This window comes from Scyliorhinus torazame, chromosome 10, assembly GCF_047496885.1.
Source record: "Scyliorhinus torazame isolate Kashiwa2021f chromosome 10, sScyTor2.1, whole genome shotgun sequence".
NCBI classification, from domain to species: Eukaryota; Metazoa; Chordata; class Chondrichthyes; order Carcharhiniformes; family Scyliorhinidae; genus Scyliorhinus; species Scyliorhinus torazame.
In genome coordinates, this window is record NC_092716.1 from 130,310,684 (window position 1) to 130,337,945 (window position 27,262).

At 47.2% G+C, this 27,262-nt stretch overlaps 1 protein-coding gene across 1 annotated transcript in view; it reads right to left on the bottom strand.

Annotated features, from left to right (window-relative positions):
- LOC140430929 (lysosomal acid phosphatase-like) overlaps positions 1–27,262 on the bottom strand; it is a 224,113-nt gene that overhangs the window by 108,790 nt on the left and 88,061 nt on the right. Inside the window, exon 7 of the mRNA XM_072518745.1 lies at positions 17,503–17,635. Within this exon, the coding sequence (XP_072374846.1) occupies positions 17,503–17,635 (133 nt within the window). The remainder of the gene's footprint in view (positions 1–17,502; positions 17,636–27,262) is intronic.

The window sequence follows — 27,262 nt, forward strand, 5'->3', positions numbered from 1 at the left end:
ATTAATCTCTCTGCTATAGTGTGGCGCATTTTCTCTTTAGCCACACGGTAAGCTATCATGTAAGAGGCTAACTGTACTTTGTCGTTCAATGTAACAATGAGGACTTCAGCCGACGATTTAAGTTCTCGTTGCATCCTTTGAAAAAAATCAAGAGGTTTGTCCTCGAACTCGCCATGCCTTCAAATGCCTTTGAAGTTTTGAGGGTTTTAAATTTTCATTTGCCAGCACTTCCCTGCATATAACGCACATGGGCCTTGCATCCTGATTCGCATTGGCGCAATTAATAAATCCATACCTTAACAAATCGTCTTTATACTGCTTTGTGCCTGATTTCAGTTTCTTCTTAATGGGCTGTTCACCAGAGGCCCTGGAGCTCACACCAACACTGCTTTGTCCTGGTGTGGACCCTCCTGAACAGCTCTCACCAACACTGCTTTGTCCTGGTGTGGACCCTCCTGAACAGCTCTCACCAACACTGCTTTGTCCTGCTGTGGATTCTCCTGAGCCACTCTCTTCAGCGGGCTTAGTTGTGAGATCCTGGCCTGTTTGTGTCTCTGGTCCTCTCTTCCTTACAACAAAACGATCCATTTTAAATTTTACTGTCCTGTTGCTTGTTTGCTGCTAACAAAATGGAGGAAACGCAATCGCGCCCAAAGCACGTGACGTCAACGTTCGGGGGGGTGTGACCTGCCCACTGCCTCCCTTTAGGCAGGAAGATTAGATAGATTTGGTAAAAAAATCTTGTGTGTCTCTGCAGCAGCCGGCTTTTAATTACGCCAGCTGCAAGCGGCCTTTAAAATGGCCGTGAACATATTTTTTAAAAATCGGCTGCATTGCGTATGCGCGCCCGATGATCATTTTGAAGGCCGCTTGAAGCCGGCATTATTAAAAGCCGGCTGCTGCGGCTGATTCACGCAATCGGGAGCGCTGTGAAGGACAGCTCCGCGACCCTCCCGACACTCGCCCGCGACCCACCCGCCCGCGGGTCACGCCCCCGAGTTTGAAGAACACTGCTCTATGCCATGCCTCCTTACTTTCTACATGAGCCGACCATGGGGCACCTTATCAAACATCTTCCTAAAATCCATGTATACAACATCTACCTTCATCTATATACATCGTTACCTCCTCAAAGAATACAATCAAACTTGTGAGGCAAGACTTACCCCTCACAAATCCGTGCTGACTATCCTGGATTAAGCTGTATCTTTCCAAATGATCATAAATCCTATCCCTCAGGACCCTTTCCAATAATTTACCTATGACCGAAGTGAGATTAACCCGCCTATAATTCCCAGGATTATGCCTATTCCCTTTCTTGAACAAGGGGACAACATTCGCCTCTCTCCAGTCTTCTGGCACTATTCCTGTAGACAGTGAGGATATAAAGACCAAAGCCAAAGGCTCTGCAATCTCATCCCTCGCCTCCCAAAGAATCCTAGGATATATCCCATCAAGCCCAGGGGACTTATCTATCCTCAGGCTCCTCAAAATTTCTAACACATCTTCTACCTCCTCCAGCCTACCAGCCTGTATCGCACTACCCTCCTCAACAACATGGCCCCTCTCCTTTGTGAACACTGAAGAAAAGTATTCATTTCGGGCCTCTCCTATATCTTCAGACTCCATGCACACGTTCCCACTACTGTCCTTGACCAGCCCTAACTTCACCTTGGTCATTCTTTTATTCCTCACATAAGTGTAAAAAGCCTTGGGGTTTTCCTTGATCCTACCCGCCAAGGACTTCTCATGCCCCCTCCTAGCTATCCTAAGCCCTTTCTCGAGCTCCTTCCTAGCTATCTTGTATCCCTCAAGTGCCCTAACTGAACCTTGTTTTCTCATCCTTACATAAGCCCCCTTCTTCCTCTTGACAAAACATTCAAGCTCTTTTGTAAACCATGGTTCCCTCACTCGACCATTTCCTCCCTGCCTGTCAGGGACATACATATCAAGGACACGCAGTATTTGCTCCTTGAACAAGCTCCACATCTCAATTCTGCCTATCCCTGACAGTTCCTGTTTCCATCTTATGCTCCCCAATTCTTGCCTAATCTCATCGTAATTACCCTTCCCCCAGTTATAAACCTTGCCCTGCCGTATGTTCGTATCCCTCTCCATTGCTATAGTGAAAGTCACCGAATTGTGGTCACTATTTCCAAAGTGCTCTCCCACAACCAAATCTAACACTTGGCCCGGTTCATTACCCAGTATCAAATCCAATGTGGCCCCGCCTCTTGTCGGTCTATCCACATATTGTGTGAGGAAACCCTCCTGCACGCACTGAATAAAAACAGCCCCATCCAAACTATTCGAATTATAGTGGTTCCAATCAATATTTGGAAAGTTAAAGTCATCCATGACAACTATCCTGTGACTACCGCACCTATCCAAAATCTGCATTGCAATCTTTTTTCCTGAAAGAATCTCTCTTACTCTCTCTTTAAACAGTCTTTCCAAGAAATCTCTATCCAGAGGGCACCAAGTAACCCTGTTTGTGCTAACTTTGACCTGTGAGGGGCTTTGCTTAATTGGAGATAAAGTATAAATTAGTAGCAAAAAAGGTTTCCTTTTATTTTAAGATGTGTTTAACTGTTAATTGAAAAGCTAGTTTCTGAAATGTTAATGTGTTTAATCCTGTGTTAACAATAAAGTTTGTTTTAATATAACAGATATCTATTGGTCAGTGGAATCATTCCTGGAGAGAAGTATCCTTTTCTCACACTTTTACAAGTTAACAAATATTGTTTGGGGGTCTGGTTTGGGATCTCTACACAGGTCAATAAGTTACCAAAGAAATGTGATGGCTAGCATGAGAACACTGTTTTCCTACACAACCAGACACTCTGGGAACACAAGGCACATGATAGATATGCTATACAAGGAATAAACTAGATCAAACATTGGAAGCCGTGAGAGTTGAAGTGGTTTAGGGCACGTCACAGGAGACAAAAGAGGCCGAGTCCAGGCCACTAGAATTAGAAGAGGTCAAGGAAGGACCCAAGGGATTTAAAAAAGATGAAGGGAGTGACCCAGTAATAAGGTTGGCAGACACTTTCTTTTCAGGGTTAAACAAGGACAAGGGAAGTTCCAAAACAGGAAGTCAGGCAGTGAAGGAGATGCCCCACTGAAGAGCCAAAGGGGAGTCAAATTGTTTAAGCGAGAAAGATAAGGGTTGAGGAAGTATTGAATTGCAGAAACCTTATTTCCACATTTAGAGGGAGATCAATGGAGTTCCCAAATGGATAGTGAGGGAGATGCCTCACCCAGTTGAAGAGCCACAGGGCAGGGCAGCAGAAGTTAGCAGCCACCTGTAAGCTGTGGTTTCCCAAAGGACATGGGCAGATTGTGAACCAACTCAGACCCACAGTAACTAAGTTTGGAAATTCCTTTAAGCAAAAGGTCCAAAGATGCGTAGGTTAGGTTGGGTTATGGGGTAGGGTGGAAGTAGGCCGAGGGTAGGCTATCTTTCAGAAGGTTGGTACAGGCTCGATAGGCTGAATGGCTTCCTTCTTCACTGAAGGGATTCTATGGAAAACTATACTTGTAACAGCTGAAAAGGGAATTCAAGTGCTGCTTGCTGATAGCCACCACACATTTAAACACCAACAAATCATGGGGACAGCAGGATGCTTGTACAGTTAAAAGGCTCTACAGATTGTTGGTGTCCCTCTTTAACTCTTTTAGACTTAGAATCTTGGTTGTACCAAAGGAATGATCTTGGGTGAGAAAGATTTTACAAAACTCTCAAAAAGGGTTTGAAATAATAGGAATGTAATCTGAACTCTGGGAGAAGCTGAAGAAAAGATAGCCAAAGAACTGAAAACAGCAGTTTACGATGGAGTTTTTTTTGGTTGGCATGATACAAAATGAGGTAAAGTGACACAATTCCATGCATATGAGAATGCTCTGCTGGGCCTCTTGAAAAAACAGACAGCTGCTTTTTAAAATTCACCTGACAACTTGTGTGTTTTTTAAGTTTGCAGGGGCGGCACGGTAGCACAGTGGTTAGCGCTGTTGCTTCACTGCGCCAGGGACCCGGGTTCAATTCCCGGCTTGGGTCACTGTCTGTGCGGAGTCTGCACGTTCTCCCCGTATCTGCGTGGATTTTCTCTGGGTGCTCCGGTTTCCTCCCACAGTCCAAAGTAAGGTGGATTGGCCATGATAAATTGCCTTGTAGTGTTCAAAGGTTAGGTGGGGTTGCTGGGTTATGGGGATAGGGTGCAGGAATGGGCTTAGGTAGGGTGCTCCTTCAGGGGCCGGTGTAGACTCGATGGGTCGAATGGCCTACTACTGCACTGTAAATTCTTTGATCTATGATTGAACATTATTGACACTTTGAGCTCCCAAGTAGAGCCACAGTGGATTTTGATTTTGTTCGATGGGTTTCCAGGGTCACACACATACGGATACCACCACAAGGGACCTAGAGGTCTTACAAATTCAAGAACTTATCTACAGAAACAAAATAAGAGATTTGGAGCAGAATTTTCCATATCGGGTCCAGAGTCAGAGGTGGGAACGGGGACAGGCTCTCTGCTGCGGAGGCCAGTAGGAATCTGCACAATATCCACGACGCTGGTCTAATTAATTATGCAGTTGGAGGTTTCCCATCGTCTTTTGCATGGTTGAGCGGGCTGGATGGCTTGCACCCTGCCAAACTATCAGGGTGCCACATTCAAAAGGTACCGGGACATCAATTTATCTCATGGTTAAAGGAGAAGGTTTTGAAGTAAGATGGTCCACTTAATAGATGTTTCACTGCCCCCATAACTGCATGTGGTGTCCAAGAGTCTGGTCACTGGAGGTCTCCATCGTCCTTTTCAATCTCCGAGCGCTGCCCCGGGACTTCTTGTAGGTATGTCCGACATTTGCATACCACGTTAGTCCAGGCATGAAAACCCACTGGCAGTGCGGATGATCAGGCAGGGGGAGGAACGATTCAGCTGGACCATCGTCCGCAACACCATTAATGGGACTGCAACACGGTTTCATGTAGGTCTCAGGTGGGAATGGTGACTTGTCATGGTGGATGGGAGCACACATTCCCACCGCTATTTTAAGTCAGTGGGAAGCTGACTTTTTGGCTCCCACAGCACTATCCCCCCTTCGTCCACCGTTAAAGTCCCTGCGAAGTGCAATGGTCTGAAAAATTGCACCCTTGGCTCTAATCATTCAAACTGTTTGTTCCTTTTTGTTATCTTCCGAGACAAAGAGTACAGGAGATACAAGAGATACAAGAGTCACCTCTAAACCAATTGTAATAACTCTGATGTAACACACCATTTAAAACCAGCAAGCTTGGGCGACACGGTGGCACAATGGTTAGCACTCCTGCCTCACTGCGGTTAACTGACCCAGGTTCAGTCCCGGCCCTGGGTCACTGTCCGTGTGGAGTTTGCACATTCTCCCCATGACTGCGTGGGTCTCACCTTCACGACCCAAAGATGTGCTGGGTAGGTGGATAGGCCTGGCTAAACTGCCCCTTAATTGGAACTTTTTTTAAAAAACAAGCAGGCCTGAGTATAACTGTTTCTAAAATTGGAATTGATAAAATTCGTTGACAAGAGTTGTTATTTCAAGCACTGAAAGGAAATCTTAGCTGAATGTTAAGGAAATAAAGACATTTTATTTTTTCAAAACACCTCATGGAAAAACAGCCCAGGTGATTCCTATGTATCAAAAACAAATATTTGTTCTTGGAAGCAATAAATCGAACACTCACAAAGCCTGTACGTCTAACAGCTATTTAAATTTGGAATAATTTTTAAATCAATAAATGCCAGGCACAATCTGGCGAGTGCGATTAATGCAGGAATTTTTTATATACATTGTATTCTATATCTGTTGCAGTAATGTTATTAAAAGCCTGGATAAAGGTATATATACACATCTGTTGCAGTAATTTTTTTAAAAATCCTGGTTTAACCTACAGTCAGGCGGTGTGTCTGTAAAAGGTGCAATTAGGATATCGTAAAAGTGAGATAATCGTTCATTCCAACCAAGTATTTGTTTACAATGAGAGGCCAAATTGTATTTTGTTATGATTGCTGGAGAGTCCCTGGAGAGTAGATCATTTGAGACATTGTCTTTAGATTTAGGTAAGCAGGTCATGGGGTCTGAGTGGGATAAAGATGATGTCATTAATGGGAGGAGCCAGGTATATATGTAGTTTTGCAGTTTGATATAGGTTTGGCAGTCTGCTAGGAGTTTTAAGTTGAGCAGCAGTTTTGTCAAATGCGGTCAGGTTGAGCAGTCTTTCCAAGAAATCTCTATACAAGTCTACAGCAAGTATCCCTGTGTTTGCTAACGTAATTTATAAGTGGCTTTTGACCCGTGATGGGCTTTGATTAATTGGAGATAGAGAAGGTATAAATTAGTAGTAAAAAAGGGTTTTCTATTATTTTAAGAATTCAACTGTTAATTGAGAAACTGTTTTCTGTGGTGTTACTGTGTTTCATCCTGTGTTACAACAAGTTTTTTTTCATTAAAAATATACCTATTGGTCAGTGGAATCACTTCTGCAGAGAAGTATCCTTTCCTCACAATTTTAATAATTGAAAAAAGGTGTTTGGAGTTCTTGTCCGGTGTCCTAACAAATGTTGGGGCCTGGTCTGGGATCAGAACACACAAGCAATGCATGTTGATGCCTGTGGGAATGTTTAATTCCTGCTTCAAAGATATTATCAAAACATTTTATTGTACTGTAAAGTTTCTCGAGGGCTCATGAACAACATAGAATGCCAACTATTGTTATAAAACAGTAAGAGGAAATGATTGAGGGTTGGAGGTAGAGTTAAGAAAAAAGGATACAACATCAAATGGGAACTGGGATAACTCACCTTGGATGAAGTTCAATAAATCAATTTGGTATAGATGTACATTCTAGTGAAAGGAAATGGTAGATGAGACTAATAAATTGCCAGCTTTCTGTTGCAGATATTTGTGTCCTTGCCTAGGGTCTTTTTAAGCGAACTTACTGACATTGGAACTGTGCAACAAAGATCTTGAGACAGAGAACTCCATTGATCTTTTGAAAAGATTTCCTGGCAGTCAGGAAGGCTTATCGGATGGAGTGATATGCATAGCTTTGTCAGGAAATAAACTAAGGAGTTGGGGCACGGATAATTGTGCAGAAGTGATTTGTTCCGTGTGAAGTAACTAGCATGCGGGAGTGCATGGTGAAGTTGAACTGAAGAATGGCTTGCAGGCATGCCCAGCTACCTGACAAACAATGTCACATGATATGGTTAAATAGAATAAAACATTTTTAAATTAGCAAGGCACTGATACACACTCTGTAGGGGAACTGACTTTAAGACATTGAAGATGGTAATGGTCAGAGTGAGTAAAATTGAAGTAAAAAGACTTTTGCATTGGGATATTGAAAGCCCGAAGGAAAAAAATAGTTAATAATTATCCACACGGTGAAGGGAGAACTGGAGAATCTTTTACATCTGTGTATAATATGCTGTTTTATATGCCAACAGCCTAATGTCTGCAAAAGAATAATAATTAGGGAAATGAGTTTATGTTTTAAAAATAATGAAAGTGAGGTGACCTCCAGGTGGGGAATGTAAATCCAAGTCAACAGTGATCAGGTGATTTAAATAATGTTCATGTGTTATCCACGATGTATAATCAAGTAATGAGGGAAGCAACTTGTATTTTAGAAATGACTGTTAGCTAAATACTAGCTATGGGATGTCTATAAGGATGTTTCCTTCTCAAAAGGGAGGAGATGTAAGAAATTATATATTTTTAAAACTTGTTTTGAACGCTAATGGAATTAGTTGGCACAACATAAATTTTCTCTCTCTATGACGGTGGCGATGAGCATGTTTTTTGACGGGGTGGAGGATAGGAGGTGTTGGCGGTGCACAGTGGGGGGGGAAGCAAATCATGTCCATATGTTCTGGGTGTGTCCAAGAACAGATTTCTAATTGGTAATGGGTTGAAGGGTCATCGAGAATGGACAGGAAGGTGGAGTTGAGGACAGGGTGGGATCAGCCATGATCACATTGAAGGCTTTTAGGCTCAGGAGGCTAAGTTGCCTACTCCTGCTCATAGGTCATGTGTTCTAGGGAGAAAATGTTCTGGCTGATTTTGCAATCCAGCTCTTGGTCTGTAACATTGTAGGTAGCAGATGAGGGACATATCAGCCATAATAGAATGGTGGAGCAGACTCGATGGGCCGAATGGACTAATTCTGCTCCTATATCTTATGAACTTATGAGGGGGTTCTGGAAGGGTTTCGCGGACGTGATGCCCGAGGTTCTGGGGTGAGGGTGGTCCTGGGTCTGGAGGTGGCGATATTTGGGGTGTCGGAAGACCCGGGAGTGCAGGGGTGGAGAAAGGCCGATGTCTTGGCCTTTGCCTTCCTGATGGCCCGGAGACAGGTTTTGTTATGTTGGCGGGACTCGGTGTCGCTGAAAGCAGGGGTTGGGTGAGTGACCTAGCAGAATTCCTGCGGGGAGAGAAGATCAAGTTTGTTCTACGGAGTGTGCAGAGGGGTTCACTTGGAGGTGGAAACTGTTCATCAGTTTCTTCAAGGAGGATTGCGGGGTCAGCGAGGGGGGGGCTTTTGGATGGTAGGGGGTCGGTGTCAGAGGGACTGGAGGGTTGGAGTTATTGACAGGTTATTGGAGTTATTGGCAGGTTGTTGTGATGGTCCTTTGGTGTTTTTTGGTTGTCCTTTTGATATTTTGTATAGATATATTTTGTTGAAAAGCCTTGAATAAAAATACTTTTTAAAAAATTAACTCTCTCTTCGAGAAAAATTAGACAATTCAAAAGGAGTCAGGCACCAAGGCATGATAGGGATAAAGGTCACAAAGACGGCACTGCCCACATTGAGGTCACTAGACTCTACAAACAGTCTTGAACAGGTAGGCTTCTGGCACCCCACATACCCACCTTTATCTAGCAAATAAGGTAAATAAAAACGTGACCTCAAACCAAAGTGATGGACAGGTGGGGGAGGTGACCACTATGACACCGGAGGTACCTGTTCTACATTCACTGGTCAGAAGGGTCTGAATGTTTGATTGACATTGGTAAATAAACTTTATTTCTTGTAGCTGGTAGCTTACCCCGTGTTCAGGGACAGTGATGGGGGGTAAGGGAATGCAGTCCTCGGAGATGGGGGGGCATTCATTCCTCATCAGGCTGCCCCACCTCATTCAAAATAAAGATGGGGGTAGGCCTGAGAAATAATGACCTAATACTTTGACCAGAGAGCAGAACACTGCCATCACAACCTACTGAGTATAACACACACTGTGCCAACCGTCCGTTCGCCCTCAGGAATTGGGGACCCTCTCATAGATCGCATACCATTCCTGTCTATTTAGCTAATCCACTGTATCCAAACTGCTGCTTCTTAATAAACAACCTTAAAATGACTGACAAACTGCCCACCTTAGGTACAGCACGGTTGAGCATTTCTGCAATTGATGAGTTGAGGCAAGGCTGAGCATGGTGAAGTTATGGAGGTACAGGTATGTGGGCCGGGATTCTCCACCGGCGTGATTCTCTGTTATGCCGGCGCCCGGGGGGTTTCTCGACGGCGCAGGGCTGCCCCACAATGGGAAACCCCATTGACCGGCTGGCGTAATGGAGAACCCCGCTGGCTGGTCGGGGCAGAAATGCGGCCCGGTGGGGCGGAGAATCCAGCCCCAGGTCTTTTTAATGGGTAGGAGATGGTGTCAGAACCTCAGTTCAGGGGGGAAACAAAATCAGACATTAGGTTGTGACTAGCCTGGCCAAGCCTCAGACAATGGTCAGGGAGAGAGATGGCATTGGTGGCGAGAGAACAGTCAGGATTAAAGACAATGGCTTCGGTCTTTCCTATATTTAAGTGGAGGAAATTCCTGCTTTTTCAACACTGGGACTCAGCCAAGCAGGGTGGGAAACAAGGGACATTGGCAGGACCCTTATGTGATGATGCAAGGTTAGGTGGTGATATGCAAGGACATGGTTAGTGCTCCAGCACACAAATGAAGGACAGGGTGAGGCCAAGGATAGATTCTTGGGTAACTCTGAAGAATAACATGGTGGTGGTGGCAGGCAGGGCCTGGGAGGAGGGTTTAGCCCTGGCCCTAGGTTTTCTGGGAAATATGGCCAAATTACAAGAGACAATGTAGCCTGATAGAAATATGACCTAGGATAATTCCCCCACCCTATTCCCATAACTCCACCTAACCGGCACATCTTTGCACACTAAGAGGCAATTGATCATGGCCAATCCACCAAACATACACATTTTTGGACTATGGGACGAAACCGGTACACCCGGAGGAAACCCACACAGACACGGGAGAACGTGCAAACTCCACACAGACAGCCACCCAAGGCCAGAATCGAATCAAGGTCCCAGGTGCTGTGAGACAGCAGTGGGTATTTACCACTGTACCATATTTGGGTATTTATGTTGATATGAAGCAGATGGCACAATGGGACATAGATTTTCTTTAAGAGACCGGCTTAAAAACCATGCTGCGAAAGTTTCTACATGTAAACTTAGATCCCATTACAACAGAAAATTTGCATTTGAGATAAACATCAGTGATATAAATAGTCATTTGGTAGTACTGAACTTGAGTATTGCTGAAAAAGGACATGTTGTCGAAGCTTTTTGTCTTGATCTTATCAGTACAATTTCCAAGAATACCAAATTGAAAAGGAACAACAGTTTATACTGCATGAGAAGAGAGCTCTGATTGGTTGACATGGGGCTGGTTTAGCACAGTGGGCTAAACAGTTGACTTGTAGTGCAGAACAATGCCAACAGCGCGGGTTCAATTCCTGTACAGGCCTCCCCGAACAGGCGCCAGAATGTGGCGACTAGGGGCTTTTCACAGTAACTTCATCGAAGTCTACTTGTGACAATAAGCGATTATTATATTATTAAGAGGATTCTGATTGGCAGAAACACTGCCATAGAGAATGCACCATTAACTGATAACAAGGCTTGCAGTGATTTCTCGAGGAATTAAGGGCTATGGAGAGAGAGCGGGTAAATGGAGTTGAAATCAGCCATGATTGAATGGTGGAGTGGACTCAATGGGCCGAATGGCCTTACTTCCGCTCCTATGTCTTATAGTCTTATGGTCTTAACTGTCAGTGAAGAGTTTTTTTTACCCCAAGGGCAAGTATCGATGTATATGCCAAGTATGTTGGCATATAAAACAGCATATTATACACAGATGTAAAAGATTCTCCAGTTCTCCCTTCACCGTGTGGATAATTATTAACTATTTTTTTCCTTCGGGCTTTCAATATCCCAATGCAAAAGTCTTTTTACTTCAATTTTACTCACTCTGACCATTACCATCTTCAATGTCTTAAAGTCAGTTCCCCTACAGAGTGTGTATCAGTGCCTTGCTAATTTAAAAATGTTTTATTCTATTTAACCATATCATGTGACATTGTTTGTCAGGTAGCTGGGCACAGAACATAGAACATAGAAAATACAGCACAGAACAGGCCCTTCGGCCCACGATGTTGTGCCGAACCTTTGTCCTAGATTAATCATAGATTATCATTGAATTTACAGTGCAGAAGGAGGCCATTCGGCCCTTTGAGTCTGCACCGGCTCTTGGAAAGAGCACCATACCCAAACTCAACACCTCCATCCAACACCAAGGGCAATTTGGACATTAAGGGCAATTTATCATTGGCCAATTCACCTAACCCGCACATCTTTGGACTGTGGGAGGAAACCGGAGCACCCGGAGGAAACCCACGCAGACACGGGGAGGACGTGCAGACTCCGCACAGACAATGACCCAAGCCGGAATCGAACCTGGGACCATGGAGCTGTGAAGCAATTGTGCTATCCACAATGTTACCGTGCTGCCCTTAAGAACAAATAAATCTACACTATATCATTTTACCGTCATCCATGTACCTATCCAATAGTTGCTTGAAGGTCCCTAATGTTTCCGACTCAACTACTTCCACAGGCAGTGCATTCCATGTCCCCACTACTCTCTGGGTAAAGAACCTATCTCTGATATCCCTCCTATATCTTCCACCTTTCACCTTAAATTTATGTCCCCTTGTAATGGTGTGTTCCACCCGGGGAAAAAGTCTCTGACTGTCTACTCTATCTATTCCCCTGATCATCTTATAAACTTCTATCAAGTCGCCCCGCATCCTTCTCCGCTCTAATGAGAAAAGGCCTAGCACCCTCAACCTTTCCTCGTAAGACCTACTCTCCATTCCAGGCAACATCCTGGTAAATCTTCTTTGCACCTTTTCCAGAGCTTCCACATCCTTCCTAAAATGAGGCGACCAGAACTGTACACAGTACTCCAAATGTGGCCTTACCAAAGTTTTGTACAGCTGCATCATCACCTCACGGCTCTTAAATTCAATCCCTCTGTTAATGAACGCGAGCACACCATAGGCCTTCTTCACAGCTCTATCCACTTGAGTGGCAACTTTCAAAGATGTATGAACATAGACCCCAAGATCTCTCTGCTCCTCCACATTGCCAAGAACTCTACCGTTAACCCTATATTCCGCATTCATATTTGTCCTTCCAAAATGGACAACCTCACACTTTTCAGGGTTAAACTCCATCTGCCACTTCTCAGCCCAGCTCTGCATCCTATCTATGTCTCTTTGCAGCCGACAACAGCCCTCCTTACTATCCACAACTCCACCAATCTTCGTATCGTCTGCAAATTTACTGACCCACCCTTCAACTCCCTCATCCAAGTCATTAATGAAAATCACAAACAGCAGAGGACCCAGAACTGATCCCTGCGGTACGCCACTGGTAACTGGGATCCAGGCTGAATATTTGCCATCCACCACCACTCTCTGACTTCTATCGGTTAGCCAGTTCGTTATCCAACTGGCCAAATTTCCCACTATCCCATGCCTCCTTACTTTCTGCATAAGCCTACCATGGGGAACTTTATCAAATGCCTTACTAAAATCCATGTACACTACATCCACTGCTTTACCTTCATCCACATGCTTGGTCACCTCCTCAAAGAATTCAATAAGATTTGTAAGGCAAGACCTACCCCTCACAAATCCGTGCTGACTATCCCTAATCAAGCAGTGTCTTTCCAGATGCTCAGAAATCCTATCCTTCAGTACCCTTTCCATTACTTTGCCTACCACCGAAGTAAGACTAACTGGCCTGTAATTCCCAGGGTTATCCCTAGTTCCTTTTTTGAACAGGGGCACGACATTCGCCACTCTCCAATCCCCTGGTACCACCCCTGTTGACAGTGAGGACGAAAAGATCATTGCCAACGGCTCTGCAATTTCATCTCTTGCTTCCCATAGAATCCTTGGATATATCCCGTCAGGCCCGGGGGACTTGTCTATCCTCAAGTTTTTCAAAATGCCCAACACATCTTCCTTCCTGACAAGTATTTCCTCGAGCTTACCAATCTGTTTCACACTGTCCTCTCCAACAATATCGCCCCTCTCATTTGTAAATACAGAAGAAAAGTACTCGTTCAAGACCTCTCCTATCTCTTCAGACTCAATACACAATCTCCCGCTACTGTCCTTGATCGGACCTACCCTCGCTCTAGTCATTCTCATATTTCTCACATATGTGTAAAAGGCCTTGGGGTTTTCCTTGATCCTACCCGCCAAAGATTGTTCATGCCCTCTCTTAGCTCTCCTAATCCCTTTCTTCAGTTCCCTCCTGGCTATCTTGTATCCCTCCAATGCCCTGTCTGAACCTTGTTTCCTCAGCCTTACATAAGTCACCTTTTTCCTCTTAACAAGACATTCAACCTCTCTTGTCAACCATGGTTCCCTCACCCGACCATCTCTTCCCTGCCTGACAGGGACATACATATCAAGGACACGTAGCACCTGTTCCTTGAACAAGTTCCACATTTCACTTGTGTCCTTCCCTGCCAGCCTATGTTCCCAACTTATGCACTTCAATTCTTGTCTGACATCATCATATTTACCCTTCCCCCAATTGTAAACCTTGCCCTGTTGCACGTACCTATCCCTCTCCATTACTAAAGTGAAAGTCACAGAATTGTGGTCACTATCTCCAAAATGCTCCCCCACTAACAAATCTATCACTTGCCCTGGTTCATTACCAAGTACTAAATCCAATATTGCCCCTCCTCTGGTCGGACAATCTACATACTGTGTTAGAAAAGCTTCCTGGACACACTGCACAAACACCACCCCATCCAAACTATTTGATCTAAAGAGTTTCCACTCAATATTTGGGAAGTTAAAGTCGCCCATGACTACTACCCTATGACTTCTGCACCTTTCCAAAATCTGTTTCCCAATCTGTTCCTCCACATCTCTGTTACTATTGGGGGGCCTATAGAAAACTCCTAACAAGGTGACTGCTCCTTTCCTATTTCTGACTTCAACCCATACTACCTCAATAGGGTGATACTCCTCAAACTGCCTTTCTGCAGCTGTTATACTATCTCTAATTAATAATGCCACCCCCCCACCTCTTTTACCACCCTCCCTAATCTTATTGAAACATCTATAACCAGGGACCTCCAACAACCATTTCTGCCCCTCTTCTATCCAAGTTTCCGTGATGGCCACCACATCGTAGTCCCAAGTACCGATCCATGCCTTAAGTTCACCCACCTTATTCCTGATGCTTCTTGCGTTGAAGTATACACACTTCAACCCATCTCCGTGCCTGCAAATACTCTCCTTTGTCAGTGTTCCCTTCCCCACTGCCTCATTACATGCTTTTGCGTCCTGAATATCGGCTACCTTAGTTGCTGGACTACAAATCCGGTTCCCATTCCCCTGCCAAATTAGTTTAAACCCTCCCGAAGAGTACTAGCAAACCTCCCTCCCAGGATATTGGTGCCCCTCTGGTTCAGATGCAACCCGTCCTGCTTGTACAGGTCCCACCTTCCCCAGAATGCGCTCCAATTATCCAAATACCTGAAGCCCTCCCTCCTACACCATTCCTGCAGCCACGTGTTCAACTGCACTCTCTCCCTATTCCTAGCCTCGCTATCACGTGGCACCGGCAACAAACCAGAGATGACAACTCTGTCTGTCCTGGCTTTCAACTTCCAGCCTAACTCCCTAAACTTGTTTATTACCTCCACACCCCTTTTCCTACCTATGTCGTTGGTACCAATGTGCACCATGACTTCTGGCTGCTCACCCTCCCCCTTAAGGATCCTGAAGACATGATCCGAGACATCCCTGGCCCTGGCACCCGGGAGGCAACATACCTTCCGGGAGTCTCGCTCGCGACCACAGAATCTCCTATCTATTCCCCTAACCATTGAATCTCCTACAACTATTGCTTTTCTATTCTCCCCCCTTCCCTTCTGAGCCCCAGAGCCAGACTCCGTGCCAGAGACCTGACCGCTAGGGCCTTCCCCCGGTAGGTCATCCCCCCCAACAGCATCCAAAACGGTATACTTGTTTTGAAGGGGAACGGCCACGAGGGATCCCTGCACTGACTGCCTGTTTGTTTTTTTCCCCCTGACTGTAACCCAGCTATTCTTGTCCTGTACCTTGGGTGTGGTTACCTCCCTGTAACTCTTCTCAATCACCCCCTCTGCCTCCCGGATGATCCGAAGTTCATCCAGCTTCAGCTCCAGTTCCCTAACACGGTCTTTGAGGAGCTGAAGTTGGGTGCACTTCCCGCAGGTATAGTCAGTGGGGACACCGGTGGTATCCCTCACCACCCACATCCTACAGGAGGAGCATGTAACTGGCCTAGCCTCCATCCCCTCTTACCTTAAAGAATATAGCTGCTGTGTGGACTAACTAGATCTCCGCCCTCCGACTCTGCTCCCAGTCAGCTACACTTCCTGTAAACTCCTGGCTCTCTTCGCACTCTTTGCGGAAATGTCGGAAACAAAATGAAAGGAGCACCTTACTCCCTCCTCACCTAACTCCCTCGGTCACCAAACTCTCACTATCGCACTCAAAAAGCACCAAATTCAGCACTCCCTCGGTCACCAAACTCTCACTATCGCACTCAAAAAGCACCAAATTCAGCACTCCCTCGGTCACCAAACTCTCACTATCGCACTCAAAAAGCACCAAATTCAGCACTCAGTGCAAACAGTGGAGTACAGTGGAGTTGGAAGGGATTGACGGGAATGATGAGGCTATCTTGTCGGTGATCAAGACCATGGAAAGACAGAAGTTGTAGATGGTGGCAAGGTCAAGGTAGTTCTTGTAATTATGGATCAGATAGATTGGATGGAGGGAGATATCATGGAATAGTGAAATCAGGGAAGAGGGGGAATAGAGATGGATATTGAAATTACCAAGTGGGTGAAGATGTCTCGGTGGGGTGGGGGGAAAATCAGGAGTCTAGAGAATGCAGAGGTAGGGAGAGGGGAGAAGGGTGAAACAAGAGAAGACAGTGAATCATAGAATCACTACAGTGCCAGAAGGAGGCCATTCGGCCCATCGAGAATACACCAACCCTCTGGAAGAGCACCCTACTCTCCGCCCATTCTTCGCCCTATCCCCATAACCCAAACTGCACGTCTTTGGACAGTAACGGACAATTTATCATGGCCAATCCACATAACCTGCACATCTTTGGATTGTGGGAGGAAACTCACGCAGACATTGGGAGAACGTGCAGACTCTGCACAGACAGTGACCCAAGCTGGGAATCGAACCCTGATCCCTGGCGCTGTTAGGCAGCAGTGCTAACCACAGTGTTACCGTGCCGTGCCTCCCAGCCTATTCCATCGCACCCTATCAGCAAACTCAATGCCTGTGGCTTATAACTTTTCTTGTTCAAGCCAATACAAATGTATTCATAGAATTTTTAGATTATCATAGAATTTACAGTGCAGAAGGAGGCCATTCGGCCCATCGAGTCTGCACCGGCTCTTGGAAAGAGCACCCCACCCAAGGTCAACACCTCCACCCTATCCCCATAACCCAGTAACCCCACCCAACACTAAGGGCAATTTTGGACACTAGGGGCAATTTATCATGGCCAATACACCTAACCTGCACATCTTTGGACTGTGGGAGGAAACCGGAGCACCCGGAGGAAACCCACGCACACACGGGGAGGATGTGCAGACTCCGCATAGACAGTGACCCAAGCCGGAATCGAACCTGGGACCCTGGAGCTGTGAAGCAATTGTGCTATCCACAAGGCTACCGTGCTGCCCCGTATTCATAAAGAACTTTGCATCATAATTCAATCTCGCATTCCCCCCCAAAGGAAATTCAAAAATCCCAAATCTGACATCTTCCCTTCATGGTTGGAGGAAGGTGCAGCTCCTAATGTCAGTAGCTGTGTGTGAGGAAAGAAAGGGGGTCAGTGGTGATATTACTGTTGATCTCAGAGAGGCACTGACATGGGTACAGAGATGGTATCTAGCTGCCAGCTTGGTTGGGATGATAGGCAACTGGCACTTTCCTGATACCTGCGAAGGTCCTACAGCTTTGCCGCTGCATCAGCCCACAGCTTCCATTTCCTCTTTCCCCCTTTGCCTTTGCAATCCCCAGGCTTTATCTGCTGCCCTCACTTACCCCCTTGCAGCCGTGATTTCATCCGTGTTTCATGTAGACGGAAGAGGGCTTCTATGCCCAGCTCGTTGAGTTCTCGCAGGCGAGCCATCGCTTCTGGTGTCAACCAGGCAGGCAGAGAGAAGTTGTGAATTTTCTGCAAAGGTTAGACAAAAATACAAGTTAACTTTCTGGAAATCCAGATGTGGGGATCTCATGTTTAAACACATTCTGGCATCAGAGGGCGGGTAAACGTGAGGGATGGATTAATCCCACATACCTGCCACTACTTCACAAGAAGCTAAATAAGAGAATGACAAGACTAAGTGAGGGTTAGGGGAGCAGTGATTGGCTGAACATAATCATCAGGAAAGGGGGGGGGGTGCAGGGAGGAAGGCGAGACGGTGAGAGATTGGGAGTGACAAGGGGAAAGTGGGGGATCAGAGGGGAGCGGGAGTGATAAGGAGAAGGGGTGCAGGAAGGAGAAGGGGTAGTGAGAACAGGTGGGAGGGGGAGTGAGGGGAAGAGGACGTGAGATGGGGAGCAAGAGGGAAGGGAAAGTGGAACTAGAGGATTGAGTGGGAGAGGGGCAGGGGCAGAGAGATGAGGAGAGCAAGAAAGAGCAAGGATGATAGGAAATAGAAACAGAAGGCCATTCAGCCCTACGAGCCTATCCTACCATTTAATAAGATTATAGCTAAACTAACACTCTCAAAGTCCACTTTCTGACCCTATCTCCGTTACCCTTAATATACCAGCACGGTAGCACAGTGGTTAGCAATGTTGCTTCACAGCTCCAGGGTCCCAGGTTCGATTCCCGGCTGGGTCACTAACTGTGCCGAGTCTGCACGTTCTCCCCGTGTCTGCATGGATTTTCTCCGGGTGCTCCTGTTTCCTTCCATGTCCCAAAAGACGGGCTGTTAGGTAATTTGGGTATTCTGAATTCTCCCTCTGTGTGCCCCGAACAGTTGGCGGAATATGGTGACTAGGGGTTTTTCACAGCAACTTAATTGCAGTGTTAATGTAAGCCTACTTGTGACAATAAAGATTATTATTTTAAAAATCGATCGATCTGAGCCCTGAAAATGTTCAAAGACCTGGTCGATGAGCGGGTGAAGTGGCAGCTGGGAGGGCGAAGGAGCAGCTGGGAGGGGGAGCTGCGAGGGCGAGTAGGGAGTGAGTGTCCGCAGGGAGTGCGAGGGGAGAGATGGAATGAGAGGAGGACAAGAGGAATGGGAGAGATGGAGGGAGAGGGAGAGGGTGAGGGGAGGGAGAGGGTGAGGGGAGGAAGGCAGAGGGTGAGGGGAGGGAGGGGGGAGGAAGAGAGTGAGAAGAGGGAGGGGGAAGTAGAGGGGGAGGGGGAGGTAGTGGGTGAGGGGAGGGAGGGGGAGCAAGAGGGTGAGGGGAGGGAGGCAGGTAGGGGGTGAGGGGGTAGGGGGAGGGAGGGGGGAGGCGGAGGGAGGTAGAGGGTGAGGGGAGGGAAGGCAGAGAGTTAGGGAGGGGGAGGTAGAGGGTGATGGGGTGGTGAAGGGTGAGGGAGGAGGTGGAGGGAGTGGTAGGTGAAGGGAGAGTGGAGGTGGAGGGAGAGGGAAGGTGGAGAGGGGGTGATGGTGAGGGGAGTCAGTGGAGGGGGTGTGGTAAGTGGAAGGGGTGAGGGGAGGAGTGGAGGGAGTGAACAAAGCAAATGGAGGGTGAGGGAAGCGAGTGAGGGGGTTGAGTGGAGTGAGTGGGCAAAAATGGAGCGAGTGGAAGGGGTGAGGGGAGTGAGTGATGGGTGAGGGGAGTGAGGGGGTGAGGGGAGCGAGTGAAGCGAGTGGGGGGGTGAGGGGAGCGAGTAGGGGGTGAAGGGAGTGACTGGGGGGGGTGAGGGGATTGAGTGGAGGGGGTGAGGGAAGTGAGTGGAGGGGGAGGGAAGTGAGTGGAAGGAGTGAGGGAATTGAGTGGAGTGGGTGAGGGGAGTGGAGGAGCTGTGGGAATTGAGTGGAGGAGGTGAGGGAAGTGAGTGGAGGATTTGAGGAAAGTGAGAGGGGGTGAGGGAATTTAGTGGAGGAGGTGAGGGAAGTGAGTGGAAGGGATGAGGAAAGAGAGTGGAGGGAAGTGAGTAGAGGGGTGAGGGAATTGAGTGAAGGGGTGAGGGGCGTGAATGGAGGGTGTGAGGTAAGTGAGTGGAGGGTGAGGGGAGCGAGTGGGGTGTGAGAGAATGGTGGTGGAGTGAGGGCAAGGAGAATGAGGGGAGGGGGAAGGGGAGGTAAAGCGAGAGCAGGAGGGAGGAATGGAGGGAGGGAGAAGGGGATGGGCAGCGGATTGGGAGATGGAGTGATGCTTAGAGAAACAAATGGGGAATGCCAAGGAGGTATCGACGAGGGGGAGGGGGTGCGAGGAGGAGAGAGCAAGTGGGCGAAAGGGGTTATTGGGTTAAGGGGATAGGGCGGAAGTGAGGGCTTAAGTGGGTCAGGGCAGACTCAATGGGCCGAATGGCCTCCTTCTGCACTGTATGTTCTATATTCTATGAAAGGAGGGGTAGGGTGAGGGAAAGGTTGGGGATGAGGGGGAGCAGGGCGTTGTGGGGGGGGCGGGGGGGAGAGGATGAGGGTGGCAGGGTGAGGGCGAGAGAGTCGGAGGGGGAGAGAGTAAGTTTGGGACGGTCAGAGAGGGAGGCAGAGAGATTAGGTACATGAGTGTGAAGGTAATGGCAGAAGGAGAGTCCGAGAGCCGCACTGTTCTTGTATGTTACAAACCAAGTTCATATCTTCCGGTTGGCTGATACAACAGTATTGGGTGCTGTTGAGTTGGATTGGTTCCAGATTCTTCTCGTGATCAAGGTGTGGTCGAGTTAGTGAATCAGAAAGTGCCAGCTGGCAGAATGGAGAGTTGAAGGTCATTGAGAACATTGTAATTGCAGCTCAGGAAACATTACAGCAATGTGCAAAGTGTCGCAGAATGACTGAATGGGTACAGTACAAAGTAAGTAATTCAGCCCACTGTGTCGGTGTGCTGGCTCTCTGAGCATTGTCTCCTCCCTGTAGCCCTGTACATCTGTGCTGTTGTGGAATTAAGCACTTGCTGCTTTATTCAACCCAGTGTAGTGTTGCTATATTTATTTGGTTATAAATATGGCGGTCAATATGGTCGCCTTTCTTAATCCTAATTATGGATGTACTTTCAGAGTCACCAGGTATCTCTCGATACCGCCACAAGGTTCAACCCGAATACTGATCAAAGAGCCAATACACCAGTTAGTTAGTTCAAAGTCAATACTATTTATTTACACACAGTAGGATCTACTCATGCACGATACTACAAACTAAACTATCTCTAATGCTAACACCTATACTAAACTTTGGGTGCCCACTTAGTCAGAGGAACAATGGCCGTTGTTCGGATCTGAGGCTGTTGGGTTCGAAGAGGTAACAGGAGTACAGCTAAGGTCATCCGTCTGGTAGCGAGCGTTGACCTTGAACTTACTTGCTTCTGGTGGTGCTGGTGGATGGGTCTCTCCGCTTGAGAGCCGAATCCAAGAGACTGAATCTCGGTCGGGGGTTCCTTTTTTTACTTGGAGGGGCTTTGTGCGCTTTTAGGCGGGCCTTAAACCTGGTCCCAATTAATTGGGCAGCTTCTTGATCATTGTCATCGATCTAAACCAATAAAGGGGCGGGTGCCTTGATGGCTGGGCGTGACTTAGGTGGCCGTTGGCCTTGCTTTGTTTGTATCTTTCGGTTAGGGTACTGGTGCCGGGATGTCTGCGACAGTATCGGCTACCTAAGTATTAGTCCTTTGTTTCCCGGAGATGGGCCATCAATATGTTAATCAACCCTAGAGTTTTGATTCCGTCTGCTGACTGCTTCCCAAATATACATTCAGGCACTGTGCCTGCTTGTTGCTTAGTATTGTCCACATTTCCCGAATATTCTCTGTGAGTGTCCATTTTGTATGCTGAAAGTGGCCATCCCAGATGGCTACACTCCCTCCTTGTGATCCTCAACGCGAAGCGCGAAGGATCATATTACTGAATCTTCTTTGTTCTCTGCCTAAGTCGAGCACCCGCATTCAAGGACAGGCTCTACTCTACTCTGTCCTATGGATTGGAACTTTTACCTAAATTGCTTTATATACATCACATTATTATAAAATTCTAAGGGGTGCTATGACATTCAGCATGCATTACAATTAAAACACGGGAACCTCTAACTATTCTTAGCTAAACTATCCTTAGTCAATTAAAAGAATTTACAACAGTATAAACTATACAACAGCAGCATTACATGTCTCTGTATCTTGGCAGTCAAGTACAGGATTTCACATCTTTATTAGAACAAACAAAAAAAATAGTCGATGCACTTTATTCACTTAAAGCGAGTGGGGGGGTTTGCTGAAGTCCGAAAATAGGGGGTCTGAGGGTATATACCACAGTGCGGGAGGCTTTCCTTTGCCATTTCCTAAGTCTCAAGTGTCTGGATGACACTGCAGAGTATCAATACGACTAACAGTGCTTCCACAATAAAAATACTGTCACAGTCTCGCAGCCTGTGCAATCGATGCGGTGAGTGTACCATCCCAGTGTTTGAGGATGTAAATAGCATATGGAGAGCAACCTATGGGTCGCTGGAAAACAAACAAAAGAATTTTGAACCAAAAGTTCCAAATGGGGTGCGTATGGGCCACGGCGGGGCAAGAATGGGTGGAGTCCCCGGGTAGGACGGTGACCAGTGCTGTAGGTGCACTACCCAAACGTAGCTGACCAGATGGGGTCCTCAGGCAGGGCGGGGAGCAGTGCAGTTACTCCACTGCCTGAGCGACCGGACAAGAACGAAAAGAATGTGTGTTCATCGTGGATACTGCCTCTTATGATTACCTTTGAATCAGAAGAGTAGTTATGATTGGGTGTCTGTTGACAAACTAGTTCCTTTAACTGCCAATGGGCGTTAAAAGAGTGGTGGCGTGGGGCCATGAATAAACTTTAAGTGCACAAACAACATTCAACATTTAAAGTAACAAACTAACATAACAAAATCGGGCAGACTCCATCAGAAGGACACCGTAAATCTCCATCGGTTCCCTTTTACCATCATCTGGACACCTCATTGCTCTATATCAAACAGAGTCGCAAAGGAGCTTGTCTGGTGGGAGTCAGACTCTGGGTCATCATCTTCTCCCGGTTGCCATACTCATGACTGGAGTAGCTGTGCCAAAGCTGCTTGGGGTGAAGCGGGGTCCATCTCATCATTCCGGATGAGTCTGTAAGAATTGTCGCGGTGCCAATGTTTCGTGACGAGGTTGGAGGTGGTAGGGGGCAATCCATATTCGTCGCGCAGTGGGTCCAGATCAGGGGCTTTTATATATGTGGTTTCAAAGGGGTCGATCGAATCCTGTTCGGAGTTGCTGGGAGTGGGGCCTGGTGCAGGAGTGTAATCGTGTCGCGGTGCCATGGGCTGTCGCTATCACTGTCAGTGCTGTATGAATGAAGGGAGAGGCGGAGTCGTGCCTCTGGGGGTGGAGTCGCAGTAGTGTCTGAGGATGGACTGGACTGGTTGGGGGAGGGTAGGAATAGGTCGTCCGTGGGCGGGGCGTGTTCATCTGCTGCTACAAGTGAGATGTGGTGTGAGTGGTTGTTCTGTGTGCATAAGCCTTAAGCTGGTTTATGTGAAACCATCCTTACTTACCATTGGGACAAGTGACCTTATAAACGGACGGGCTGACTTTATCTGTAATGGGAGTAGGGTCCTGCGAATTTGGGGGAAAGAAATGAACTGGGGTTGTATAGGGAGAGCATGACCTGCTGCCCTACTACAAATTCTGTGGCGTGTACTGTCTTATCAAAGCAACCTTTACTTTGCTTCTTTCATGTCCCAAGCCTAACAGCCGCGGTGAGCTGGGCTGCTTTAACATTATCAATAATCTGCTTTACTGCTTTCTCATGGGTGAGGGCGGTAACTGTGGGGCTGGCCAAATCAAGTCCTAACAAGTATTCTGTCCCCTTCCTGGGTCGTCCAGTCATGAGGGTGTGGGAGGTGTATCCGGTCAAAGTCGATACCGTGTTCCTTATGAACATTAGTGAAAAGGGGAGAACTGTGTCCCATGTGGTATTGTGCTGTTGCACCATTTTCCTGAGGATTGCCTTGAGAGTTCTATTCATTATCTCTACGATTCCACTTGATTGGGGGTGATATGCAATGTGGAATTTTTGGCGGATGCCGAAAATTGTGAGGACGTTTTTCATGACGCGTCCTGTAAAGTGTGAGCCTTGGTCGGACTCTATACTGTGGGGAAATCCCCATCTCGTGAAGATGTGCTGAGTTAGGATCTTGGCTGTCGTTTTTGCTGTGTTAGTTCGGATAGAAAAGCTTCCACACATTTCATGAAGGTGTTGATGACCACCAACACATACTTAAAACCATTCTTGCAGGGAGGTATAGGTCCTATGTAATCAATCTGCAAATTCATTCAGGGGCCTTTAACAGGGTGGGTGTGACTGAGCTGACCTTTCCTTGCATATCTGTCCAGATTGTTCTGGGCGCTGATTAAACAGTTTTCAATGTAGTGCGTTACATTGGATTTCAGGCCACCAGCAGAGACGTCTGAGGTGGGCGAGTGTTGCTTCTATGCCTTGATTCCATGGTTGTCATGGAATTGGCAAATAATTTGGTTTCTGTCCTGGGTGGGGACTACATAAATACCTTCTTTTAAAATTATACCGTCATGTGTCGTCAAAGTGTTCTTGTATTTATCGTAGGGGCTGGGAAGTTGCCTTTTAAAACTTCCCTGAGCTGTGCGTCTTTCTTTTGGGCGAGCCATATCTTGAATATTGGTCTGTGAGACCTGGACCGCGTGTACTGGGGCACTCTCGGGGGGGGATTCCAAAAGTGACCGTGTCTGAATCTGCCTTTGCTAGGGCGTCGGCCTTAATGTTACCGGGGGGGGGGGGGGGGGGGAGAGAGAGAGAACGATGGTGGGTATGAACTTTAATGATACCATATTTCCGATCTTTAGCTGTCCTGAGAATATGCTGGAGTAATGGGGCTGAGGGTAGGGGTTTTCCATCCGCGAAAACAAATCCTTTAGATTCCCACAGGGGTAGGAATTCCGTTAAACTATTGCAGACATATAAGCTGTCGGAGTATATGTCACTGGGGTTGGGAACTAGTCGGGGTGCTCTACAATATATGCTACGGCTGCTAATTCTGCTGCCTGCGAACCTAGATGTCCAGGCAATTTCAAGGATATCTCCTCTAATGCGCGTCCCTGCGCATCCTCTACATATATGTCACAACTAGTAATTTGTTTACCGTTCAAAACTGTGGAGGAGCCATCCACATAAATCTTAAGGGGTGCGCCTATGTCTGTGGGCTGGGGTCTCTGGGGTGTAGTACCTGGCTTCGGGGGAGCTGACTTTGGTACAAAGGGTCCTGTGTTGTGCCTGGTGGTGATGATTTCACACTCATGTGGGGTGCTTGCGTAATGTAAATTATCTACGAGGAAAGTGTGTGTTTTTGTCCTCTTCACTGTTATGTCCCGTCCCTGTAAGAGAAGGGTCCATCGGGCGGTGCGAATTTGGCTGACTGTGCCGTCCTTTAGTCTACCATCTAGTAGAAGTTGGGTTGGGGTGTGCTCCGTTAAAATAGTGATGGGGTTGAGTCCTGTTATGTGGGCGAAGTATTGAACAGCGCAAAAAACTGCGAGCAGGTGCCTTTCGCAGGCAGAAAGTCCTTGCTCAACTGGGTCAAGAACTCGTGAGGCGTATGCTACGGGGCCTAAACGATCGTGTCTTTCTTGGAGGAGCACGGCCGAAAGGGTTTGGTCGGTGGTTGCAATCTCAATTGCGTATGGGGAGAGTGGATCTGGGACCTGTAATGCGGGAGCTGTGTTGAGGGCTCGTTTTAATGCATCCACGGCATCCGTGTGCTGTGGAAGCCATTCCCATGGTGCTTGCTTTTTTAGGAGTTCGGAAAGAGGGGCTGCCTTTGTCGCAAAACCGTCTATGTGATTCCTATAATAGCCAACCAGTCCTAGAAATGATCGGAGGGCTGTGACATTATGGGGCAGGGGTAATTTGACAATGGAGTCGATGCGTTTCTGGTCAATCTCGCGTTTGTCATGGGTGATCACTGTGCCTAAGTAAATTACTTTTTCTTGTAGAATCTGGGCCTTTTTGGGGTTTACTTTACATCCAATTTCTTGAAGGAGTCCTAATAATTCGGTGAGAAGCGAAATGTGCTCTCCCTTAGTGTCCGTCCATAGAAGCAAGTCGTCTACATATTGGACAAGGCAAACAGGTCGGGAAAATGTAACTAATCCATTCGCCAGCTGTCGGTGAAAAATGGAGGGGGAGTTTTTGAAGCCTTGTGGAAGGCACATCCATGTGTATTGCTGTCCCTGGAAGGTGAAAGCAAATTTATATTGGCATGCTTTATCTAATGGAATGGACCAAAAGCCGTTGCTGATGTCCAAAACCAAAATTTCTTTTGACTGGGGTCCTGTTTTAGCATCGTCTTGGGATACGTGGCTACGGTGGGGGCTGCTACTGGGGTTACTTTGTTTAGTTCCCTATAATCGATGGTCAGTCGCCATGAGCCATCGGGTTTCCTGACGGGCCAAATTGGGGCATTGTTCGTTGAGGCTACTGAACGGAGTACGCCTTGGTCAAGCAAACTCTGAATAACCTTTGCGATTTCTCCCTCTGCTTGTTGGGGAAAACCGTACTGTTTTGGGGGTTTGGGGTCGGGACCTGTAATGTTTACTAAGCCTGCTATTTTGCCGCAGTCGTGCTAGTGCTGCTTTGTGTCGCTGTAAAACGTCTCTGACGTCTTTATTACATAGAATTTACAGTGCAGAAGGAGGCCATTCGGCCCATCGAGTCTGCACCGGCTCTTGGAAAGAGCATCCTACCCAAGTCCACACCTCCGCCCCATCCTCATAACCCAGTAACCCCACCCAGCACTAAGGGCAATTTTGGACACTAAGGGCAATTTAGCACGGCCAATCCACCTAACCTGCACATCTTTGGACTGTGGGAGGAAACCGGAGCACCCGGAGGAAACCCACGCAGACACGGGGAGAACGTGCAAACTCCGTACAGACAGTGACCCAGCGGGGAATCGAACTTGGGACCCTGGAGCTGTGAAGCAATTGTGCTAACCACCATGCTATCGTGCTGCCCCCTGACTAATGGCTCGAGGGTCGAACAAGAAGTCTCCTACCGCGCTAATACTGTGTGCGTAGTCGCCAACTGTGAGCGTGGCGGGGGCTCGTGCTGCCTTTGCCATTCTCCACACACATTTGTTTATGGGGTCGAACGATAGATTGTGGGAGCTCATAAAGTCTATCCCCAAAATGTGTTTAGTTGTCTGGGGTAGATCGACTAGAAATATGGAGTGTTTGGTTTTAATGTTCCCTATCTGAATCGCTACAGGGGCTGTGATGTGTCCCTGCTGCAAGTGCCCTGTAAAACCGCTGAGAGTAATGGTGTCTGTGGCCATGTGTCTCGTTGAAACATTGTGGAGGAGTTGAGCGTGGTACGGGACCCTCCTGTGTCCCAAAGAAATTCTACGGGGTGTCCCCGGACTGTGCCCGCTACTACCGGCCTTCCGGACTTGTCCCAAAGGGTATTGCAGACCCAAGTTGGGGAGTCCGAACACCGTCAATCGGTGCCGTTCATATCTGCGTTATCGGAACGAGCGCTAATACTATGAATTGGCTTGGCTCTATTCTTATTTAGGGTATTTGCATGCTGGTTTCGCTGCTGTTTCTGGGGGGCATTGCACTCTCGTGCGTAGTGTCCTAATTGTCC